At 45.3% G+C, this 21,771-nt stretch overlaps 1 protein-coding gene across 2 annotated transcripts in view; it reads left to right on the plus strand.

Moving 5' to 3' along the window:
* The first annotated feature begins 804 nt into the window (after window positions 1-804).
* The window catches only part of PSKH1 (protein serine kinase H1), a 38,392-nt gene continuing 17,425 nt past the window's right edge, over window positions 805-21,771 (plus strand). The window contains exons 1-3 of one of the 2 annotated variants that reach the window (XM_074881410.1): window positions 805-843; window positions 2,622-2,781; window positions 3,925-4,956. In XM_074881410.1, coding sequence (XP_074737511.1) covers window positions 4,012-4,956 — 945 coding nt within the window. In that variant the 5' untranslated portion in view covers window positions 805-843; window positions 2,622-2,781; window positions 3,925-4,011. Of the gene's footprint in view, window positions 844-1,068; window positions 1,469-2,621; window positions 2,782-3,924; window positions 4,957-21,771 lie in introns of those variants that run through there. The other variant, XM_074881411.1, reaches the window with a different exon arrangement.

A 21,771-nucleotide genomic window follows, 5' to 3' on the forward strand; every position in this document is an offset into this window, starting at 1 on the left:
GAGAAAGGAATGTGCCTCGTTATTCTGTTGTGCACAAGAGCTCGCCCACAGGGAACCGGGTTTTCCCTGCCAAGGAAAAGGGCCGATGCTTCCGGGCGATTTTCTTGCAAAGGGGATGTTTTTCCAGAGCCCCGCAGCCCAGCGGGGAGCCCTCAGCTGCTTGGTGAAAGCAGTTCTCCCAGGCGCTGATGGGGATCCGTTTGGGCTGGGTTTGGCTCTAAAAAGGAGGCGAGGAGTTGTCCCTCCTCAGGCAGCGGGTCACCATGACCGCCCCTCTGAGGCAGGGGTGAGGGGAGCAGGAACACTGTGCCTGTCGGGGGGCACCTGCTCAGCCCTGTGGGGCTGAGAGAGGTCCCAGGGCCTGTGGGGCCAAGTGGGGGCCTGGAGCCCATGGGGCTGGGGGGGTCCTGGGGGCCTGTGGGGCTGAGGGGGGATCCCAGGGCCTGTGGGGCCAAGTGGGGTCCTGGAGCCCATGGGGCTGGGGGGTCCTGGGGCGCTGCTGGGGGGTCCCAGGCCCTGTGGGGCTGAGGGGACCCCGGGGCCCGTGGGGCTGAGGGGGGATGCCAGGCCCTGTGGGGGTTCCTGGGCCCATAATGCCGGGGGAGGGGGTGAGGGGCCGGCGGCAGGGCGGGCCCCGGGGCGGGTGTTCCCGGCGAGCCCGGCAGGGGGCGCTAGAGCGCGGGACGGCGGGACAGCGCCACCTGCCCATCCCGCCTCGGCCCCGCCCACCGCCGCAGCCGCCGCCAATCGCCGCGCGTGGTGTCCCCGCCCCTCGGGCGGCCTCGCGGCGCTCGGAGATGACGTCAGGAGGCGGCGCCGAGCCGCGGGCCGGAGCGGGCCGAGGTGAGTGCGGGATCGGCCGCCGCCCGGGGCCGCCCGCTCCGCCTGGCCTGGCCTCGCCTGGCCTGGCCTGGCCGGGCAGCCCTGGCTCCGGCCGCCCTTCCCTTCTCCTCCCTCCTCTTCCCTCCCGGGGCGTCGGCGGGTCGGCCCCGCGGCGCGGCAGCGGTGCGGCCCGGGAGGCGCGGGTGCGGCGGGCTCCGGCGCCTCAGCGCTGCCACTGCCCGGCGCGCTGGGCCGCGGGAACGGGCGGGCCGCGGAGGGAACCCTGACCCAAAGCGTCCCCTCACCGGGACGGGCGCGGTGCTTCCCAGGCCTGGAGCCGAGCCTGCCACGGGACGCGCTGCCGGCACCGGCCCTGGGTCCCCTCCCTGGAAAGGGTGGGGGAAGAGCTGGCTCGTTCGGGCTGAGTTATGAAAAGCGATCCGAGTTTTGAAAATCCCGCTCGGTTCGACCGATTCTGGCCTGCCACCGGCTCCAGCACGGCTGCCTGCAGTGCTGCAGGAGCCCTAGCCCCGGGTTTCCCCTCAGAAACCCACCAAAAGCTTCCCCTGCCAGCCAGCTGACTGGTAATACCAGATTTATGTCAGGCAGTAAGAGGCACGTTTGAGATCTATTAGTAAAACTAAAGGTAAGGTGCTTTCACCTGTGCTCTCTTGGCATAGGTGTGATTTGAAGGTTGTTGTGTGTGAGCACTTCTTAATGCAGTTAAGAGCTGGTATCTTCAGATTTCCTTACTGGTATCTCAGAAAAGCAAAATTAAATAGCTTCAGGTTCTGAGAGATTTAATTGGTGGTGGAAGGCCTGCTAGGCCTTGGGTGGGTTAGTCAGGTAGCTGACAGTCCTTGTCCAGAGGGACACCCTCAGGTATTAAACTGTTAAGGCCCTGATGTTTTCAGAGAGGTGGAGGATGCTTTTGAATCAGAAGAGCTGAGGTGTTGCCCTGCTGAGCCACAGGATGCAATGTGCTGGTTGTCCAAGGAGGGAAGCAGGTAGACATTGAAGCACACAAACCCCATGTTCCCTCTCGCCACTCACAACTGCAGCTCAAATGTGATGTCCTCTCAGATAGTTTGGCATCTGCTGAGTATGTGATTTCCTGCTCAGAGGGGGCCCATTTCTCTAATACCTTAGTTCCTCCTCCCAAACTGTTGGTGATTATTACACAGGAGCGTTTGCACCTGCACTGACATGGGGTTAAGCATTTTGTGGCTGGCTGTGGCGTGCAGCTTGGGTTCTGTAGGCTTCACCAAGACCCTTACGCATATGAGGAGGAGTCATTGACATACTGGGAGTTGATGCCTGATCTCAGTTAATGTTATTAGTGGATTTATATACGACATTTTCAAGCTCAGCGTTTGGCCCTCGGTTTTGTTTACGTGTGGGACATTTTACACAACTGCTTCTCTGTGTGGAATTATGCTGTTTGCGGATGCTCTCATTCCATTTCTCTGTTCACTTAATATGTTTTAAGGTACAATAATGCTGGGAAAAACTCTGTGGGAGGCATTACTCAGGACTAGCTGTAGTATTTTATTTATTTTTTGTCATGATACTTTAATCTGAAAGAACACCCAGTTATGGGATAGCCCTTGGTGAAAGTCAGTTAAGATTTCTATGAAGCTGCTTTTTATTTCTACTCCTTGCACCTTACTATAGGCATGTTTGTGCATGGTTGGTGTGCTTGACTTTACGGTACTGCCAGGAGGTCTTCCATGAGAAGTTACTTTGATGATGTCTGATTTTGAAATTGAATCTTAACTAAAGCCTTGTTTTCTTTCCAGATTGGATGTAGAGTCTAAACTTCTTCTGGGTGTCCCTCTAAAACACTTATTTCTCCACGTAATTCTCCTGATGGAAGATCAACCGGGGTTCCCGTTCTGCTCTTTGTGCTGAATAATTGCTTGGAGAGGTGGTGAATGAGTGAAGACAGGCTTGGTGATGGTAAGGCGTGCGATTACATTTCAAGGCTAACAGCTTTTCTGTAGCCTTCTGTGAAGGCTCAGGCACCATATTGATGGGCTCTGAGCCAAAGAGTAGAAACTAAAACTGCTTGGCTAACTGCCAGAGCACATACAGGCAGTTTCTCCATCTCCTAGCCAGTCATACTGTTTTAATCAGCACCTAAAGACTTGTTGAAGTGCCGCTGATTTGGTTCTACTGGAATACAGCGTGATGAGCAAGACCTCCCTTTGCTCTAGGCTGGAACAGCTGGTAGAAATTCCCCTTCCTACATGCAGCTCCATATGGAAAACCAGAAGTGCCATTTGGTACCTGAAGATGCGAAAGAAAGCAAAGCTGAGTCAGGATGTTAAAATATGTCAAAGCCCACCTTGATTTCTTAGGGTTTGTAGGGTGATTGAATTGTTAGCTAAAAGCTGCTCTGGTTCAATAAGGGCTGCCTTTTTGCACGGGATGCAGTGAGTTAATCAGTAAAATGCATCTTAAAAAAAGTATGCCTCTATCTCCATATTCCCTGCCTCCTGGGCCGTTTCCTTGATCCCCAGGAGCACGGTAGTGAGAGGTTTAAGACACTGGTACAGCTTCAATATAAAGCAAATCTTAGGAAGATTTGTTAAATGAACAAGTTGCTGAGATACTTTATGGAGTTTCTAATGAAAAATTTCAAAACTGTAAGATTCAGAGTGGCTGCTGTCTTATGAATTTGAGCAGATTAAACAAAATTAAAGAAAATGCTTGACTCTCCTTAATTGGATTTTTATTAAGCAATTAGGCTGGACGAGATGACCTCCAGAGTTCTCTTCCAGCCTCAGCCATTCTGTGACTGTGATTCAGTCCTCCGCTGGGAATGTAAAACAAACTACGCTTAATAAAAAGAGATACTGTTTGATTTTCACAGACATCTGTTCTGTCCGTGAGTGTGTTTTTGTAGGCACTGTTCACTAGCGTGTGATGAAAGCAGCAAAGCCCTGCGCGTGCTCTGTAGTACAGTACAGTGGAAATCCCAAACTCTTAGTTTGTGGTAGCATGGCTCCATTGAGACGTGAACCACTTGCATTTTTTTCCTGTTTGAAACTTTACTACCTCGATTTCTGTTTATCTGTTTCTTCTCATTCTTTTCCTAAGGTTCAAATGTGGGAATTGCCCTGGATGTTGTTGCTGCTGATGCTGCCCTGGGAAAATGCCTTGATAGGGAATTAACACCATTCAGTGATGGGCTGTGGGACAAGCAAAGTGCTTCCCGAGCCCCCTAAAGATGTGCAGCTAGACCTGGTTAAAAAAGTCGAACCTTACACAGGCCATAATGACATATACAGGCATTTCATCAAAGATGACTGTGGGGCTGTCATCAAAGCTGGCTCTCCCTCACCTCCCCGTCACGCTAACCCGTATCCCGGGAACCACCTGCCTGCCCACATGGACCAGCCCGAGCCACGCAAGAACAAAGTGGCTAAATACCGCGCCAAGTTTGACCCCAGAGTGACAGCCAAGTATGACATTAAAGCCCTGATCGGGAGAGGGAGCTTTAGCCGCGTCGTACGGGTGGAACACAAGGCTACCAAGCAGCCCTATGCGATCAAGATGATAGAGACCAAATACCGGGAGGGGAGGGAAGTGTGCGAGTCGGAGCTTAGTGTGCTACGGCGGGTTCGGCACACCAATATCATCCAGCTGATTGAGGTGTTTGAGACCCAGGACCGTGTGTACATGGTGATGGAATTGGCGACTGGAGGAGAACTGTTTGATCGAATCATTGCTAAAGGTTCCTTTACCGAGAGAGATGCTACGCGGGTGCTGCAGATGGTGTTAGATGGTGTGAAGTACTTGCATACGCTGGGTATCACGCACCGGGACTTAAAACCGGAGAATCTGCTGTACTACCATCCGGGAACAGATTCCAAAATCATGATTACGGACTTCGGACTGGCAAGCGCTCGGAAGAAGGGAGACGACTGCCTGATGAAAACCACGTGCGGGACCCCAGAGTACATTGCTCCTGAGATCCTGGTCAGGAAGCCGTACACGAACTCTGTGGACATGTGGGCGCTGGGTGTTATCTCGTACATTCTCCTGAGCGGCACTATGCCCTTTGAAGATGACAACCGGACCCGCTTGTATCGGCAGATCCTGAAAGGGAAATACAGTTACTCAGGCGAGGTGAGTGTGCTGAGCCTTATGATGAGACAAAGTCAAGCAAGAAGCTCTCCCTAGGTGGGTCTTTGTGATGACCAGAAGCTGGCTGTTGTGTGCAGCGTGGTAACATTACCAGGGTTAAAAAAAAAAAAAATATCTGTGATTCTGGCTTTTAAAATCCTTTCCTGTTTTCTGTCTGCTTTCCAAAACTGCTTCCAGTGCAGCATAGTGAGGTCCTTTAAAAAACTGTGTATCTAAAGAAGGGCTCTCTTCCTGTAGAACAGAAAGGGAGGGATTGACAGAACTGGGATGCTTGTGGGTTTCTAGCTGGGAAGACCTCCATTGTGGTAAGCTGCTGTTTGATGCTTCACCGCTGGAACTTGTGCTAGGAAATGTAGCGTGTACATACCTCGTCTGCTTTTTGATACAAATCCAAGTGTAGTCTGAAAAATACCTTTGCTGAAAGACAAGGTTATGGCAGACAACGGGGCACTTGCTTCTTAAATCTGGAGCCATAAGCATTTCTGAAATTAGTCTGCATTGTCTCCTGAGCTTAGTGTGTGACAAAATTGAGGATCGAAGGGTAGTTTTCTTAGATAACTATGGAAAGAGGAACCTTTGGGAATAGATTTTAAGCAGAAGATGGGTACCCCTGCCCTCCCGGAGTCCCATCACTCAGCAGAATGCCAGGTGCCAGGCTGACACAGCTCCTGCTAACTTGCTTCTGGTCATAGTGGGAGATCTTGGTTACCAGCCAGCTCCTTTACCAGCACAATTGCCAAGTGTAGGCATAAGCTCACTAAGAATCACACTTAATAGAAAGTGGGGGCATCCAAATTTGCAAGTCGTGCTTCTGCCTCTATCCCTCGCTGGAAATATTAAAAAAATGAAGCTTTTATAACCTCTCTTAATAAGAGAGGAAAGTGTTTAGATTCCTCAACACCATGACTTAGTGAGATGAAGCCCACTGGGAAAGTGTTAATGAGTGACTTAAGTTTATGATTCTGAAAAGACAGTGAAATAGCTGTCAAAAAACCAGAATAAATCAATGGTTGTTCTCATCTTTTTGGGTGTGACAGGTATGTTGGCATTTTAATGATGGATGGAAGGAGTCTAACATGTTAAGTTTTAAAACATATTAAGCTGCTTTAGGATTGTGTTAAAAATAAATCACACTCTGAAGGATTTTCAGAGGTGTCAGTAAGTCTTTTATACTTTAAAGCCATCAGGCCAGCTTGTGTTAATAGTTGGAATATCCAAGTTAAATGAAGCTAAGGAATATTAGTGTTTGCACGGGAGGTCACCGAGGAGAGCCCAGATTTGATATCTTTGTGAATCTTGTTAATTCTTCCCCTGAGCGCTCCTCAGAAGGTCCCTGGTGTGCAAAAGAGACACAAAAGCAGGGAGTCATAAACCCCCAAATTTGGCACTTTCTTAACCAAATGTGTTATTTCCTTCAGAAACTGAAGCATTTTATCAGCTGGTTCTTTGAACTCCAAGCTTCAGCTGACTTTGGCAGCCTTTGCTTCTTTTGTTAACTCGCTGTGTTAATGTGATTTGTTAACCAGTTGCAGAGTTTTAAGGATGCAGTTGGGTTATCCTAATGCAGAAGTAGATTAATTACCAGCAGCACGTGCCGTCTGCAGGGTCACACTGAAGGGCAAAGTCCTAGTTACCTAGTTTACCTTATAACCAGTGGTAGTAGCTATGTTAAATGATTTTTCTCGTGTGAAAAGGCCAGTTAACTCTGACGCTTGCTGCGTAGTGGAAGTCATTTGAAGTGCATGCACCTCCTCGTAGTGTCTCAGTCAGGCTGAGGTAGGCGCTGCCTTGGCTCAGCCTGGGTGTTGGCCTCTAGATAGCAGAGTTCAGAGCTTTCTAGATTCCTTGTCCAAACTCAGGTTTGATCCTTTTTAGCTCACTCCATTATGTTTGTCTTGGCCATTCATTTTTCTCCTCTCCTTCCAGTTGTTTATTTTGAAAAAGCAGTGTGGTGGCTTGGGGGATTTTTTTGGTGAAAGTTCTCCCTTTTATTTTGCTTCTCTAGTTCTGTGTCGGCTCCATGCCTCTTGGTGCCAGAAGGTCAGTGAGGCCACTGACTTTTTTTTTTTTTCTTTTTCCCTTTGGGACCTGCTTTTATTCTTAACCTCTCTAACATTCTGTGATAATGAGTTCCATAGTTTATTTACAAAACACGTGGAAAAGGCCTTCCCTTCTCTTAGTTTTTATTTGCCTCTGCTCATTTAACTGGTATATTTCTATGTACATCTCCTTAATCCCCATTACTTGAGAAACTAGTGAATAACTTCTCCATGTCCAGCTGTCAGTTATCTTTGTACTGCTTTAGATTCCTTCTTTTTTTGAGGCTGAAGATCCATCTGTGCTTCATGTCTCCTATGGAATATATTCCATAGATCTGATTTTTGCTGTTACCCTTCTCTAGGCTACTTGTAATCTTTAGATGGGGTGATACATGAGCACCATGGCTTTGTGTCATGGCATCAAAAGGCCTCTTCTGGTTGTTCACTACTTCTTCCCATAAGATTTCTGATACTGTATTTGTTTCTTTGACACCTCTGAGCCTGTGGCTGATGATGTAGAGAGTCCACTGTGACTCCGAGAGGTTTCCTGAGCGTAAATAGATGATTTGGGGATGTCATGGTGCCTACATAATTTGGTGGATTCCCCTCAGTGCATGAGCTTGTGTTTAGTGACATTGACTTTTGTGACACATTCGACTTTATCACTTGCTATTTTTACCTTTTTGCAGATTTTTTTATTAAGTTTAGCATGCTATCCAGGACAGGTTCTGCCCGTTACTGTGAAATGTGGTAATTCTGGAGTCTTAGAAGCAAGTGGTGGGATACAAGTTTGACACGTGATAAATGATGCTGATGATACTGAGCTTTTGAGGTTAAAAACAAAGCTGAGGAAGTAGTGAGAGACCTCATGATAAATTGGCTGATGGCTGGTGTGGACAAACTTGATCTGGTCCCATGGGAAGATGGGTGGTTTGAATTTTCTGTAAATGATGGTGGGCCCTGAAGGTGCTTCTTGCTCTTCAGAAGAAACAATTTGAAACACTTCTAAACATCATGTTGATACTTGTGATCAAAAGCCAACTGATATTAGGATTAGTGTTGCTATTGCAGGTGTCCTTGCTGTCCCATGCCTATCATCCACCTGTGTTTGAATGTTGAGCGCAGTCCTGTTTCCCCCAGAATTAAAAAGCAGTGGAAATAATCAAAGGTATGGGCTGGCTTCCATTTGAAGAATGAGTGAACAGAGTAGGGCCCTTCCTCCAAATAAATAAATATTTGAGTGGGGCCTCTGACCAAGCTCAGTACAGCCATAGGCAGAATAGGGAGAGTGAATAGAGAGCAACTGTTTTGAGAGCGTTCCCTGGGGTAATTTAATCTGATGTTGTCTGGTCCTTGTGCCAGAACTGAATTACTTTGAGAAATTTTGTGACTTCATTGAGACTAGGGCCGCTGGAGGCTTGTAGGTTGTGTACACAAAAGCAGCACATGTCACAGAGAAAGTCACAGACTGTGTATTTGGAAAGTGCCCGTGCGCAAGCCTGAAGCATTTTACTTGTTATCCCACCACAAATTAGATACTTAAGGAGGTTGTTGTGGATACTGTGTGTTACATGAGTGGTTGTTTTGGAAAGCTGTAGATGTTTTACTGCTTGGAAAGCAAATATGTGTCAGCCTGTATTTTTTGCCCAGATGCTTTCTATTGTTCTAGAGTCAGGGAAAATGGATGCTTTAATTTACCAGTGTAATTAAGTCTATGCCCCTAAATTGCAGGTGTGTTTGACTGTAGCCAGGTATTGGCAGGAGATGCAGTAACAGGCTGCCCACTTTGTGAATAAATTCTAGGTGAAAACAGAGTGAGCCGGAGATTTAGAGATGTCTGGCATGTTTCCCACAACCTTGCCAGCTTTCTTAAAGCCATCTTCTGGACTTTTAAATGCTTCCAAATTTCAGATGTTCACAGGAAATTGCTGCTCTTTTTGTGTTATGCTGGAAGAAGTGGGAGGATGTCAGAAATGAGGCTGTTGATAAATTTGTCAGACTAGTGGAAATGGCAGGAGCTGTAAATCCTGGATTATTTGGAACAAGAATGGGCAGAATACTTGACTGTGTTGCAGAAGGTGTCTGTCTCTGACAGATGCAGAAGCAGAGATTTCATGGGAACGACTGCCTTTCTTCTCTGTAATGTGAACTTTGAAGACGGGAAATGGAAGAGAAAATGTTAAAAGAAGTTCGTGAAGTGCACAGAGGTGACAGCTTGAGCTGTGTGGCTCAGACAAGTTTCCGTGGGGAAGGAGGGAGCTGTCTTCCGAGCTACATTGCCGCACCGTGTCGTGCAGCGGCAGTGCTGTGAATTTGCTGCGAATCGGTGCCGAGTCCCACTTTTTGAAAGGTCTGTCCTCAAAACCTGGTCAGAGAGGACAAAGCTGTATTGTGAGAGGAATAAAAGCCAAGGTGCACGCTGACCTGAGAAGCAGCTCCATCTTCTTGAAAAACAAGTGAGCTCATGTCCAGCTAATGTAATTGCTTTCTGGCTGGGACCCTCTTTCCACCGCTCTCCTGTTCCTGGAGTGTGAGGTCTGTTTGAAGAGGCTATTAGCAGATCAATAGGAGAGGTCTCCCATAATAGCTTATTCAGGTACTGCTGACATCACTGCTCTGATTATCCCTTGTATCTCCTTCTGTACTTTCTGAACTGCTTGGAGTAATGGATAGGGTGAGGAATGAAATAAAGCTGTCTTTGTAACTTTGCATACTTTTTTTCTGAGCATCTCTGAGTAAGGGTTACGTGGACTGTTGAGACTGCATTTGCTGTAGCCTGCTACAAAGTCATTCTTTTTCACTTGTTTTGTTAGAACTCACTAAAAAGAAGATTTGACAATATTTTAATTGAAATCTTGGGGATAAAACTGATTTTTGGGGATCTCTTTGTAGCTTAAAAAGTGGTCTGAGGAATAAAGCTGGAATTCCATTCACAGTTTCCTTTGAATTTGAAAGTGCAGAAATGAACATTGGACCATCGCTATCCTGCCAGGACAGGCTTGCTCTGGTTCTATTTCAAAGCTTGTCCTTCTGTTGAATACTGATACTTTCATGTTGCTTTACACACCTGGGAAACTTGCTGGAAGAAGTGGGAGATAATATCTGTTATGGTTAAATTGAGAAACTGAGCTAGGGTGTGTGGATTGTTCTGGTTTTGATTACTGATCTGGGCCTTGTGGTGTGTGTTCTTATTCATAAAACAGAACCAGCTTTTTGTGGTATGCTCACCGTGGGTGAGGTTGGTGTGTGCTGGTGTAGGAACAGCTCTTAAATCAGTTTAAAACCAAAAAACTTGTTCTAAATAATGGTGCCAGTGGATACATTGATAAATGTGATGTAAGGAGAGACATGTTTGATAGCGGAAGGAAGCTGGGCATTGCTAGTCTGTAGGAGCTCTGCAAGGGACTTAGCAGCCATGCGGAGAGATGATCTGGTTTTGTGTGGCTTGCTTAGATTTTTCCAGTGGTGTTTAAGAAAGTTCCTCACCAAAGGCTCTTGAAGGAACTTTGCAGCTGTTAACGCAATAGTGGCCTTCGCATGGATCAACAGTTTGCTGAAGATAAGCATGAAGTTGAACTACGTGGTCAGTTCCACGGGGAAGGAAAAAACAGTGATGTTTGAAGGATCTGTTCCCTTCTGCCCAAAAGCCATCAGGACAAAGTTTGCTAACGAAGCTGCATAGTCGCTGATGATAGAGTTCTTCAGATGGTGAGAACGAGGGCTGTGGACCTTAGAAGTTTGTCTGAGTTCAAGGAGTGACTGGACGAATTAATGGAAGACAAATCAATGAAGAGAATAACACTAAAAAGTCCCAAGTGTGGATAAAGAGGTCCCTAAGCCACGAATTTTTGAGGCTTGAGTGTATGGGGGCGTGGTGTTAATTGCAACATAGGGACTGTTTTCCTGGGCTCTCCCTCTGTATCTGCTGTCGGCTGATGTTGGAGACGCCACACTGGACTGGCTAGACCTTTGATCCAGTAACCTGCAGTCCTGTTAGAGGTGCTTAGGCTTTCCTTCTCTCATTTCATCCCTCAACTGGGGCATTCGTCCACCCCCAAGAGTTACGGAGCTGGGTAATAGGCAGCCTGCAGAGCAGGCAGTGCTCTGAGGTTGTGTGTCCAGCATTTGGGACACCTGCCTGCGTGCTGGAGGTGTTCAGCGCTCCCATCGGACGTGGATGGAGCAGGTACCGCACGTCTTGTGTGATTTTGAGTTGTGGTTTGGAGGCAGCGTTATTTCAACTGAGTTTGAGAATCAGAAATCAATCCTAAGGCTTAGCAACTCCCACGGGCTAATTTTACTTGCTGCATAATACTCTTTTGAAACAGCTAGACATGTAAAAAGTGAGGAGGGTAAGCATTTCCAATTAAATGGAAATGTTCTTGAACTCTTTAATTATGACCTGATGCTGGAGTTCCCCTGTAGGTAGGTGAAAAAGCAGGCAATGTGTACAGACTGAATGGTAATAAAAAGTGCATTTTGCAGATGATAAAATTAGTTTAACTTCCCCTTCTCCTGCAGAAATGCTTTTTTTTTTCCTTGGAAGAAATGAGTCTATCTTGACATTATACATCTATAAAGGAAAACGTGGTGTGAATTGCATTCAGCTTGTGACTCTGCCCTTCTCTGCTCAGTGACTCATTCAGATTTGAAACATGAACGCAGAACCTATCTAGCTGTCCTGCCTGGCTGGCTTGCTCCCTGGTGATATGATGGCTTCATTCTCTGACAGCTCCCCTTGCTAGTTAGTGTTGCTGTTCAGAGTTCTGCTTACTTACTCTTTGCACTCCCAGCAACATCCCAAGATGCTGTCGTCCCTGTTGTTTCTGCTGTCAGAGGTGCAGGGATGACAGCAATTTTGGTGATGGCTGCTAAACCCCCTGTCTAAGCGTTTAAGCGGTTGTTTCTGATCCCACGAGCATGCAGTTCCTTTCCCCACTGACTTCGCATGGAATATAAACCCTTCCGTAGTTTTAGAAACTAGTGTCTTTCACGTGAAGGCATGTTTAAAATTGTGTCTCCTTCAAACCCAGGATTCTTTTGAGTCTTCACCAAAGTCTTAATTATCAAGGCTTGCTCATTCTTCATTTAAAAACTGGCATTTTCTCTCTATCTAAACAGCAAACCCTTCACTCAGGCTCTCATTTTAAGTCTGATCCTTTGCAGCATCCCTTTTTCCTGACAAGTACGTTTGTGCTCTGTTCTGACATATGCGGGTCTCTGCTGTGTGTTTTTTCTATAGCTTGTTTCCTTGCCACTTCCACCCAGATTTCTTCTTCTCCATCTCTTTATTTGGGTAACCTACACTTTCTACCTAGACTCTTTTGCCACCTAGGTTCACCCTGTGGCTGCTTGTTAGCAAAACCTAGGTCTGTGGCTGCTTGTTAGCCAAGATTGTAATGCTGAGGGGGAGTGCTGTGGTCTGTTAGACTGTCCCTGACATGCACGGCAGCTTCCTAGGATAACCAACAAGACTGGAGACTTGCTCATAAACATGGGTTTTAAGTGGTCGCACTATGGAAGAATAAGTAAGATGCACATTAAAATAATGTAACAACTTTATAATATTTTTTGTAGCGATGGCACCTTTTGAAGTTACATCAAGTCAGATAAAGAGCACCTATTTCTAAATCTATATGCCATTATCTGTGATAACTTTATGAAGAAATTGATGGCATTCATGAATTGGTTCTGCTTTTTATTTTACGACAAACTGACACTCTAGTCCATACAGCATCAACAAACAGTCTGGCTTGCTGCAGTACAGTGTTGCAATTCCTACCACTGAACTTAAAATTATAGGAAGATTTAGACACAGTGACCTCAGCAAGTCTCTGGTCCAAACCCCTGTTCAGAGCAGGGCTAAATTTAAAGCTAGATGAGGTTGCTTAACACCTTGTTCACTTAAGCCTTGAAAGCTTACAAGGGTGGAGATGTCACCACCTCTCTGGGGCCTGTCCCGGGGCTGCCCCAACCTCGTGGGAAAAGTGCTTTTCATTACATCCAGTCAGAATTTATCTGGTTGCAGCTTGACAGTCACTACTTGCTTTTCCACTGAGACATTTGGTGTGGTGTCAGCCTCTGAGTGCCCTGACAGTACTGGCAGTTAAATCCCAGCTAGTTGAGGTTCTTCTGGATGATGGGCCTCCCCTCCCACACATCAACACTTCCTCCAAATCTTGGTCAAAAGTAACCAAGAAGCAAGTACTAAAAATTTTAATGCTGAAGAGAAATTTGCAGCACAAAGAACCTCAGAGCAAACCAAAGGAGAGACTTAATGTGCAGAATTTGTGTGTGCATAGCATTTCCTATTTCTCTTCTTGAACATTCAGCATCTTAGCAATCATCTATCCTAGCTTGGAGTTGGAAGCTTGGAACTGAATGCAGGTATTGAGTAAACTCTGCAGATACCACTATAGATAGATTCAGGCTGGAAGAATGCACTTAATTACTTAAAAACCAAGTTACGCTAGTAGATGAGTGGAGTAGCGTGAATAGTGTTCCCATAATAACTCGGTCCATGTAAGTAAAGAAACGAAACACTTTCTCCCTGGAGAGAATGGGGTAGAGCTTGAACCCAGGCTTCTTCTGACTCAGTTGGGACCTGGATACTGAACTGCCTATTCTTCTCCAAAGGGACCTATCAGTGATTCTATTATGAGGACTGTGGTTGGATTTTCTATCAACTGACAAACCTGTTCTAAAAAAGGCACAAGCAATAAAAAGAAACAGCGATTATTCTTGGTAACCTCCTTCGCCTAAAAGTTATGGATGAAAATGTGTAGTGGCAGAGACCCACAGGAAAAAAACAAGCAGCCCAACTTTCTTTTTTGCATACTTGTGTTTTAGTGTAGAAACTAATTTCCTGTAGGAGAAGAAAAAAAAATATACTTGCATATTACAGAAAACATCTCTCCATAGTCCCTATCGCTTTGCAGGAGAGTTCAGTCAGTATAGGACAAACATTCTCAAATTTTGGATGTGGCTTTTTAAAGAACAGTAATTTCTGCATTGGTGCAGGTGTGATCCTCGATTGTCTGGTTGCCAGTCCTGGAACAGCTCCTGCATGTTTGCACTTCTGCTCACTTAGAATTAATTACATATGCTGGTGTAATTTAAAAACAAATAATAAATCAGTCTTTTGTTGTTTTCATGACAAAAAGTATAATCACTTTAGAAAAAAAAAATTTAGAAAAATTCAAGTGTTTCATAATGTATTAGCTTTATAGAAAATATAAATATATAAACCAGAAATTTTATGCTTTTTTTCCCCTAGAAATTTGTCCAGGTTTTTTCCTGCAGTTCGTAACTGTAGCTTTGTTATACATCATAAAGCTTTGTGTAATATGTTACATGCTAGTTAAATTGGTTATAGGGTAGCAACTGCCTTGGGAGGGGGAAAGCTCTTGCGATTTCCTCCTAGTACATCTCCTGTTTGAAGATGGGCAGTAAGGCAGCCTGGCTTCCCCGAGTTTGGACTGGCATGTGTCTTCTGGCAAACATTCAAAGCAGATTTAAAAAACTGCCCGGAGCAGAGAAACACCACTGCCCTCTAATGTTCCCATTGATCCTATATTTTTTTTTGAAAACAGGAGATAGACATTATCTACAAGACGCCAGGAAAGCTAGGATATGTCTCCCATTTATTGACAATTTCCCTTGGCTTGGTGTCCTGTGCTGCCCTTTGCTCTAAGAGGAGCTCCTTGCAAAGCCACCGTATTCTTCTGGAAGTTCTCCGTTGGCTCGGTGCCCGGGGGGGTCTGGATGCAGCAGGACCCCTTGCTCACGGGGACCCGGCCCCTCACACCGACCGATGGTGTTGCCCTCCCTGGCTCTGCCAGTTGGTCTTTAGAGGCTTTTGCAAGGCACAGTCATCACCTTGGCCTCAGAGCTTCGTGTCAAAAGAGAGATTTCAAACCAGCAGGGTGGGCGGTTTTTGAGTCTTCTCCTTGGAGTTTGAGTGTCCCAAACTGTTGAAATATAGCATAACAAAGAAAACAGGGATGGGGCAGCTGCAGGCAATGTTTTAAACCACATTTGCAGTACTTATTTGCATAATCATACAAGGGTCTGGGACCATATTTTAGCCTTACTGGGGGAAGAGGTTTTTGCTTATAGCAGCTCCTTTGTTTTTTTTCCTGTAAGCCACATTAGATGGTAGAAGTATTTTACAATAGTCCTGTTGTTAGAGAAATGCATGCATTTTTTTTCTAAAAATCAAAGAAATTTTTTTTTTTTCCATGTAAGGAAGAATTGTTTTTTATATAAATTGCTGAGTCCTTTGCCTGGAAAAAGAAAAAAAAAAAATCAATTTACAGAGGAATGTGCTTTTGCATTTCACGCGGCTGTGAGAACGCGGTGAGTTTTAAGTAGAGCAACAAGAGTGTTGGGGAGATGCAGTCAGATGGCTCCCTGTTGAAAAGGGCACTGTGCTCTGCTTTGAAGAGCTGAAACACTTGAACGGGATGAAAGTGTGCCTCTCTTAGCCTGGCACAAAACACCGAGGCCAGCTGTAGAAATGCACTTCTCTTAGCTTCTGCTCTTTCTTTTCTTTTAATGCACCAGCTTAGTGGGTGTGAGTATAGGTGGATTTGTGTTGCTCCATATGTATCTGAGAGCTGAAGTGTTTGTCCAGATCTTTCCTGCTGCAGGAGCAGACATCTTAGACTCTCTGAAACACGATAAGCTCAATTAAAACCTGGAAGATCCTCTAACCTCCTGCGTGTACCAGCGACCTCGCTCCTGCAAAACTTTACTGTGCTGTATTAGAAAACACTTATTTACAGGTAAAGAAACACCTTTTCCAGTAAAAGGGCTTTGAAACCAAAGTATACATTTAAAAAATCAATTCCTCTTCGCTTTGGCTGCTTCTGGAGGTTTTTTTGAAGATTGTTTCCTCTGATGGAATTGGTGTGTCGCAAGGACCTTTCTCAAAATCATTCCTTTTGCCTTTTTACTATGTACGTCAGCTTATGTTACAACTTAACTGTGAAGATAACTCCAAATCCTGGGGCAGGGTAAGCAAGAAGAGGGGTGATTTTTCTCTGCATGTAGCTTTAATTTCCATACAGCTACAGTCTGCAACACCCCATTAAGAGTTTCTATTTCACAGAATTGTGCATGTAATCAGGTCAGTGAATTTTCTGAGCCAGTGGCTTGTGGCAGGTGAGTTGGCTGGGTTTTCCCTTAGCTTGGGTTTGCAGTTTCTGTGGCTGGAAGCATCTTTTGAAACAATGAGGTGGAGACCCCGCATGCTTCACTGTAGTGGCTTGTTTGCACTGTAATGCTCCAATTTATTTTGGTGTGTTGAGCAGAGGAGACCTAAGCCTCAAAGCCCTGAGAAACAACTAAAGGAGGGAGTGAATCTCGGTGGAGAAGAGGAATGTGTTTTTTCCCAGTAATTTCTTTCACAGCCCCTTGTCCCTGGGGCTGCACTCCATACCAGTAGCACTTGCGGGTTCAAGGCAGGACAGCGAGGGTGAAGGGCAGCAGCTGAGCATTTTAGTTAAGATTTTTGGGTGAATGACTGAGTTTGGGTAAGTGGCACACAGCATATGGCACATAATTACTGTAAGGATGGAGGAAGACTGGAGCCACATCTGAGGGAAAAGGACTTGCAGTAATGCTGTGATGTGACGTATTATATTTTCATTCCTGCATCTCTGGGCCCTATAAAATCCTGTTAATGGCAGAATAGTATTTCTGCAGAATTAGGGATGTAGGGATAAAAGGACATTGGTAGGGTAGAAAAAGAACATTAAGCTGCTTCTGTGCAGAATATACTTTATTAACAGAAAGGATTTGAACTGTCAACTACCACTGGTGTCTTTAACTCCTTTAGAGTTCCCTAAAAATAGACTAGGCAGTTTCCTCTTTTACCTTTGGCTGATTTAATGCTTTGCTTTATACCTGTGGCTCAGATGTGTTGTTTTTCCAATACCTTAGAGGAAGTATATTTTGAATGGCAAGATATGCTGCTACATGGTCATTTGCTTAGGACCAAGGTTCAGCAAGTGAGAATATATGTTAGTTCTGCAGTGGAAAGAGCTGTGATCTGCAAGAAACCACTCTTAGCTGCTGGGAAGATGGTTTGTGCTTGACCATGCTAGCTCATCTGCATCCAATGTTTCACTTGGGCTACTCTGTGGGCTATGTAAATGGGCTACATTGCATTGAGGATGACAACAAGTCGTGGGGTGAGTGGATGGGGGTATCATCTTAAACTGCTTCAGCTGGATTTGCTAGACCTGGTTTTCCGAAGACCTGAGGGTGATATGGCTCCAGACCATCATATGGAAATAGAAAACTAGAACAGCACTGCACCTCTGGAGGCACAGGGAGCCCTGACTGACACCTGTAAAACATTTTTAAAGTGAGGTTTGAGGTGGGTGCTGTAAATGTGTTGCACTCTGGAGAAAATGACACCATCTTCCTATCTCCCTTCTGGGTGCCCAGGCTGAGCACCAGACTTTGAGGTTTTGAAGAGCTGGTACCTGCGTATAGTTCCAGCTGCTGTCCCTGCTGCAGGTGAAAAGCTAATTTTATTTAATCAAAACTGAGCTCTGCAAAGAAGGGCTGTGAACACACACCTTGTTATAAATCGTTTTGTGGCCTGTAACTGACCCTGCCTTACAGAGCTGGACCTGATATATTTGGAGCAAACTGCTGCTGAAAGATGTCTTGGGTTTCCTCTGACCAAAATTTGGGACTTCCCTAGCAGTTGCAGTGTGCTTCTGCCCTGGGATGAGACAAAGGAGGAGTTAACCAGCATACGTGGCGTAGGTAGGAAGTCAAGATTTTGATTTCAGATAGTTAAAATCTCTTTTCAGCTGTAAAAAGCTTCTGTTGGTACTGAGTTGGATGGTTAAAAAGATTCTTCCTAAGCTCGAAGTTTTTCTTGGTAGTCTCTTTACCTAATCCCTGAAATCCCGAAATCTGACAAGATTGCAATTGAAGCTTTCAGGCTGGTAGACGCAAGGGAACTGGGTGAGTTGTTTTGAGCTGGAAGGGGTGGCTCAAGCCAGCAGCGGTGCATCTGAGTTCCCAGTTTCAGAGCATGAGCTTAAGGGCTGGCTCTTCCGATCTTATCGTTCTCACCACCCTGCTGCTTTGCCCTCCTGCTGCCCCGAGTGAGTGCTAAGACAGAAATCCCAGGCATGTTTTCCAATACATTTGTTATTTTAAGTGGATGGTTTTATGGATTTTCCTGAAAACTGAGCTTTTACTAATATGCCAGATTAGTGTTGATTGGTGAAATGGGAGCCATGCGGAGAAGTCGAGGAGAGGCAGAACGTTCTGCTAGTGGCTGTTAAGAGATACCTGCTGTTAATGCAGCCTGCACCTAACTGCTGGTGTGGATGTATGCCTGGCTGTGTGTCTATAGCCCTGAACTTCCATCAGCAGGAGACACCCTACGCATCAAACGCACCCAGCATTTCAGGCGCTTGGAGTGATTAACTGAAGAGTTTGATTTTGTACCTAACAAGGTAGAATTGAGCTGTCTGAGAAGGAAAGCATTTGCATGTTTCCTACCTTTGTCCATGTCTGAAGAATAATTTCTAAGGGATTCTTTCACAGTCTGATTATTTTGAGAATGGTTGTGTAGCTCAGACATAAGAAAGGTTTCTCATTATAGCTGAGATGACTCAAAAGACTTTATATACTATTATATCAGATCCTGATAGGAATACCTGCGTTAAAGTTTCTTATCTCTTTCCACCCAGTCCTCTGTATTTTTTTTTTCATTTGCTTTTAGCTTTATAAGCTTCAGAAATTCTTGGTGGCATTCTTAAGCTACTGTTTTGCTCAAGAGGCTGATATTGCAAAATTAAGGAAAACTAGCTTGGCTCTTGGATGAGAATGTAAAATAATTTCACAGCACACCCCTCTTCCAAAATTTGTAGGAGTTCCTGTACCTCCAGTGTTTGGCACAGGGGCTCGGCAAGGATGGATATTGGAGGTATCTTTATCTCTTTCATGGAAGTGTTCTATGGTCTCTGAAAAATCCCTGTTTGGAAATGTATTGTAGCACTTGATAGCCTTGCTTTGGAAAACTTCCCTGTGCGCTGAACGTGTGCCAGGCATGTGGGGCTCCCAAATTGTCAATATGGATAAATCCAATGAGTAAGTGCAATAACCATTCTTAACAGAAATGGTGAATTACCCACATCTGCAGGCAAAGGAGAGGCACGATTTGAAGGATTCCTTGACTTCTGGAAGCAGGGAGCCTTCTCCTTGCTTTGGGCAAGCAGCGTTGCCTCACATGTCCTCTGCATCAGCTGGTGTCTTCTGTGTCAATGGGTGAGAAGTGCTGTGGGAGAGAGGGTTTGGCACTAGGAAAAACTATGCTTCTGCACTTACTGCTACAAATCATTTTGTCCTCATCTGCCCTTCATGCTGAGCAAAACTCTTTTGCCTAGAAGCTAGGAAAATAATGTTTTCAGTCTTTCTGGGGACAGAAGCCAGCAGGCAGGTTCTGCTGCATGGCGCTTTCAAAATCTGCCACAGGTGAAGCAGGGAGAGTGTGGGGACCAAATCTTGTATTTCCCCAAACCTATTGTGTTAAAATTGGCATTTACTTACCGGCGGCTCATCAACAAAGTAGAATATGTAGTGACTACAGTTCTCTAGAAATTGCCAAAGGTCCAGTGGTATTTGGGGCTTTACTGACTGAGGGAAGGGGGAGAGTGTGTTCATTATATTTGCAGATGACATTGAATTGGAAGGGCTGCAAAGTGCATTGAATTCCAGATGGCCCTAACAAATTTGAGCAATTCAATGGCAGGTGCAATTTTTTTTAAAAATAAGACTAAGTTAGTGCACAAAAATAGGTGAAGAACGGAAGATTTGGAGGTGTTGGCTTCTCAGAAAAGGATCTGTCTATGAATCACAAACTATTATGCGAGACAGCAGTATAACACTTGTGGAAAAAGACAAATGTACTGGGGTGTATGAAAAGAAAGACAGGCTGTGTGTGGTGTAATCCTGCTGCATTTAGTGGCTGATGCAGCATGCCAAGCCGAAGCTCTGACACTTCTGGGCAGCGGACTTCAAAAACACCGCGGGCCAAGCGGAGAGACTTGACAGAAGATCAACAAAAACAATTGTGAGTCAAAAAACCACAGTCTCCGGAAGATGGAAACATTTTAGGCTGTTTGGCCTAAAGAAGGTGTTGTCATAGCAGTTTGCAAATATGCAAAAGGCTGCTTCAAAGAGAAGAAGGAATAATCTCTTTTCCAGATTATGTCAAAGCCTTAAATTGCTCTTAGAAAGATTCATATTAGACCTTTTACAACACTAGTGTTTCCTGCTCCTAAAAAAACTTTACCCAGAGGATTGCTGAAGCTGTCTTGAAGAGCAAGTTAGGCAGTCATCTGTCAGGAATGATGCATCTGCGGTGGATCCTTTGGGGACTGTGGGAGGGATTGGATGATCCCTGGATGTCCGTTGCAGCCCTGTTTTTACCCTGATTTCCCAAGGAAGCAAAGTCTGTGGAACTGTGCTATGTCTTTCAATCTCTCACAATTAACCATTTAACTTCTAAGGTCACTTTCTACCCAATTTGAGCAATGTGGAGAATTCAAAGGCCTGAAGTTTCTATGAATTTTACAAAAGTCAGTGGCTCAGTAGGAGAGAGAACTAAATTCACATCCTTGCTTCGGGAAAGGTAATTAAATATCAGTCCAAATTTATCCAGAGAGCTGATCAGCATGTTTATTTCTGAACCATTTGTGTCACACTTGACTCCGTTAAGCGTGTGGGAGGGAGCCTGGGCAGTGGTGCGTGTAGGGGGGAGGGATGTGCTGCTTCCGTGGAGGGGAGATGACAGTACTGGCCAGGGACAGGGAGGAGAAGCAACTAGGATCATAGAAACCTTGGTTACAAGAGACCTTTGGAGGTCTGTAATCCCATTCAGCTTGAGATGGGACTGTTGCCGATACTAGATCATGTTGGCTGTGACTTTGTCTTCCCAAGTCTTGAAAGGCTTCAGGGATGGAGATCCCCCACCTCCCTGGTGATCTTTTCCGGGGTTGCACCGCCCTTCCCCTGGTATTTTCTGGTACGAACCTTCCAAAGTGCAACTTCTCCCTGTTGCCCCTTGTATCATTTGGACCTGCTGTGTGACTCTGTAATCCTTATAACTACTTTCAAATAAATGTAATCTGTTATTAGATTGCCTTTAGGCTTCTCTTTGCCAGACTCAACAAGCCCAACTCCTTCTACCCTTTCTTGAAGGCCACATACCACAGACCCCTGGCCATCCTGGCAGCCCTCGCCCGGATCTTCTCCACATCCTTCTTGAACTGGGGGATGGCCAGGCTCAACAGTAGTTAGTGTGATTCCATGTAGCAAACTGAAACCTTTTGATCTTCTTTTTGGAAAAAAACCCAAGAATATAGGAAAGAACAAGGTAGTTTATAGCAAGGAAAAAAAATCACATCGGTATAAGATTATAGCTGCAGAATTCACTATGTGTAAGGTAGGGGTGTTTGAGTTGTCCTTGCTACTTTAATTTTTTCTTCTTGTGTATATGCAGTCTGGTGCAGTTTCAATAACATACTTTGTTGTCCAGCATAATCTCTGAATAGTTTGGATGCTGAAAGAGGCTGAGAAGGTAATAAGGAGAAATGCAGCCCAGTGAGATCCAGAACAGTCGTCCTGCTCTGGATTCTACCAAAAACATCCCAAATAGTGCCAGGAAAAAATGACTGTAAACCAGTCACCCAGGACTGAACTGTGATAAACCAAGCAAACCTAC

Source organism: Strix uralensis, chromosome 12, assembly GCF_047716275.1.
Source record: "Strix uralensis isolate ZFMK-TIS-50842 chromosome 12, bStrUra1, whole genome shotgun sequence".
Taxonomy (NCBI): domain Eukaryota; kingdom Metazoa; phylum Chordata; class Aves; order Strigiformes; family Strigidae; genus Strix; species Strix uralensis.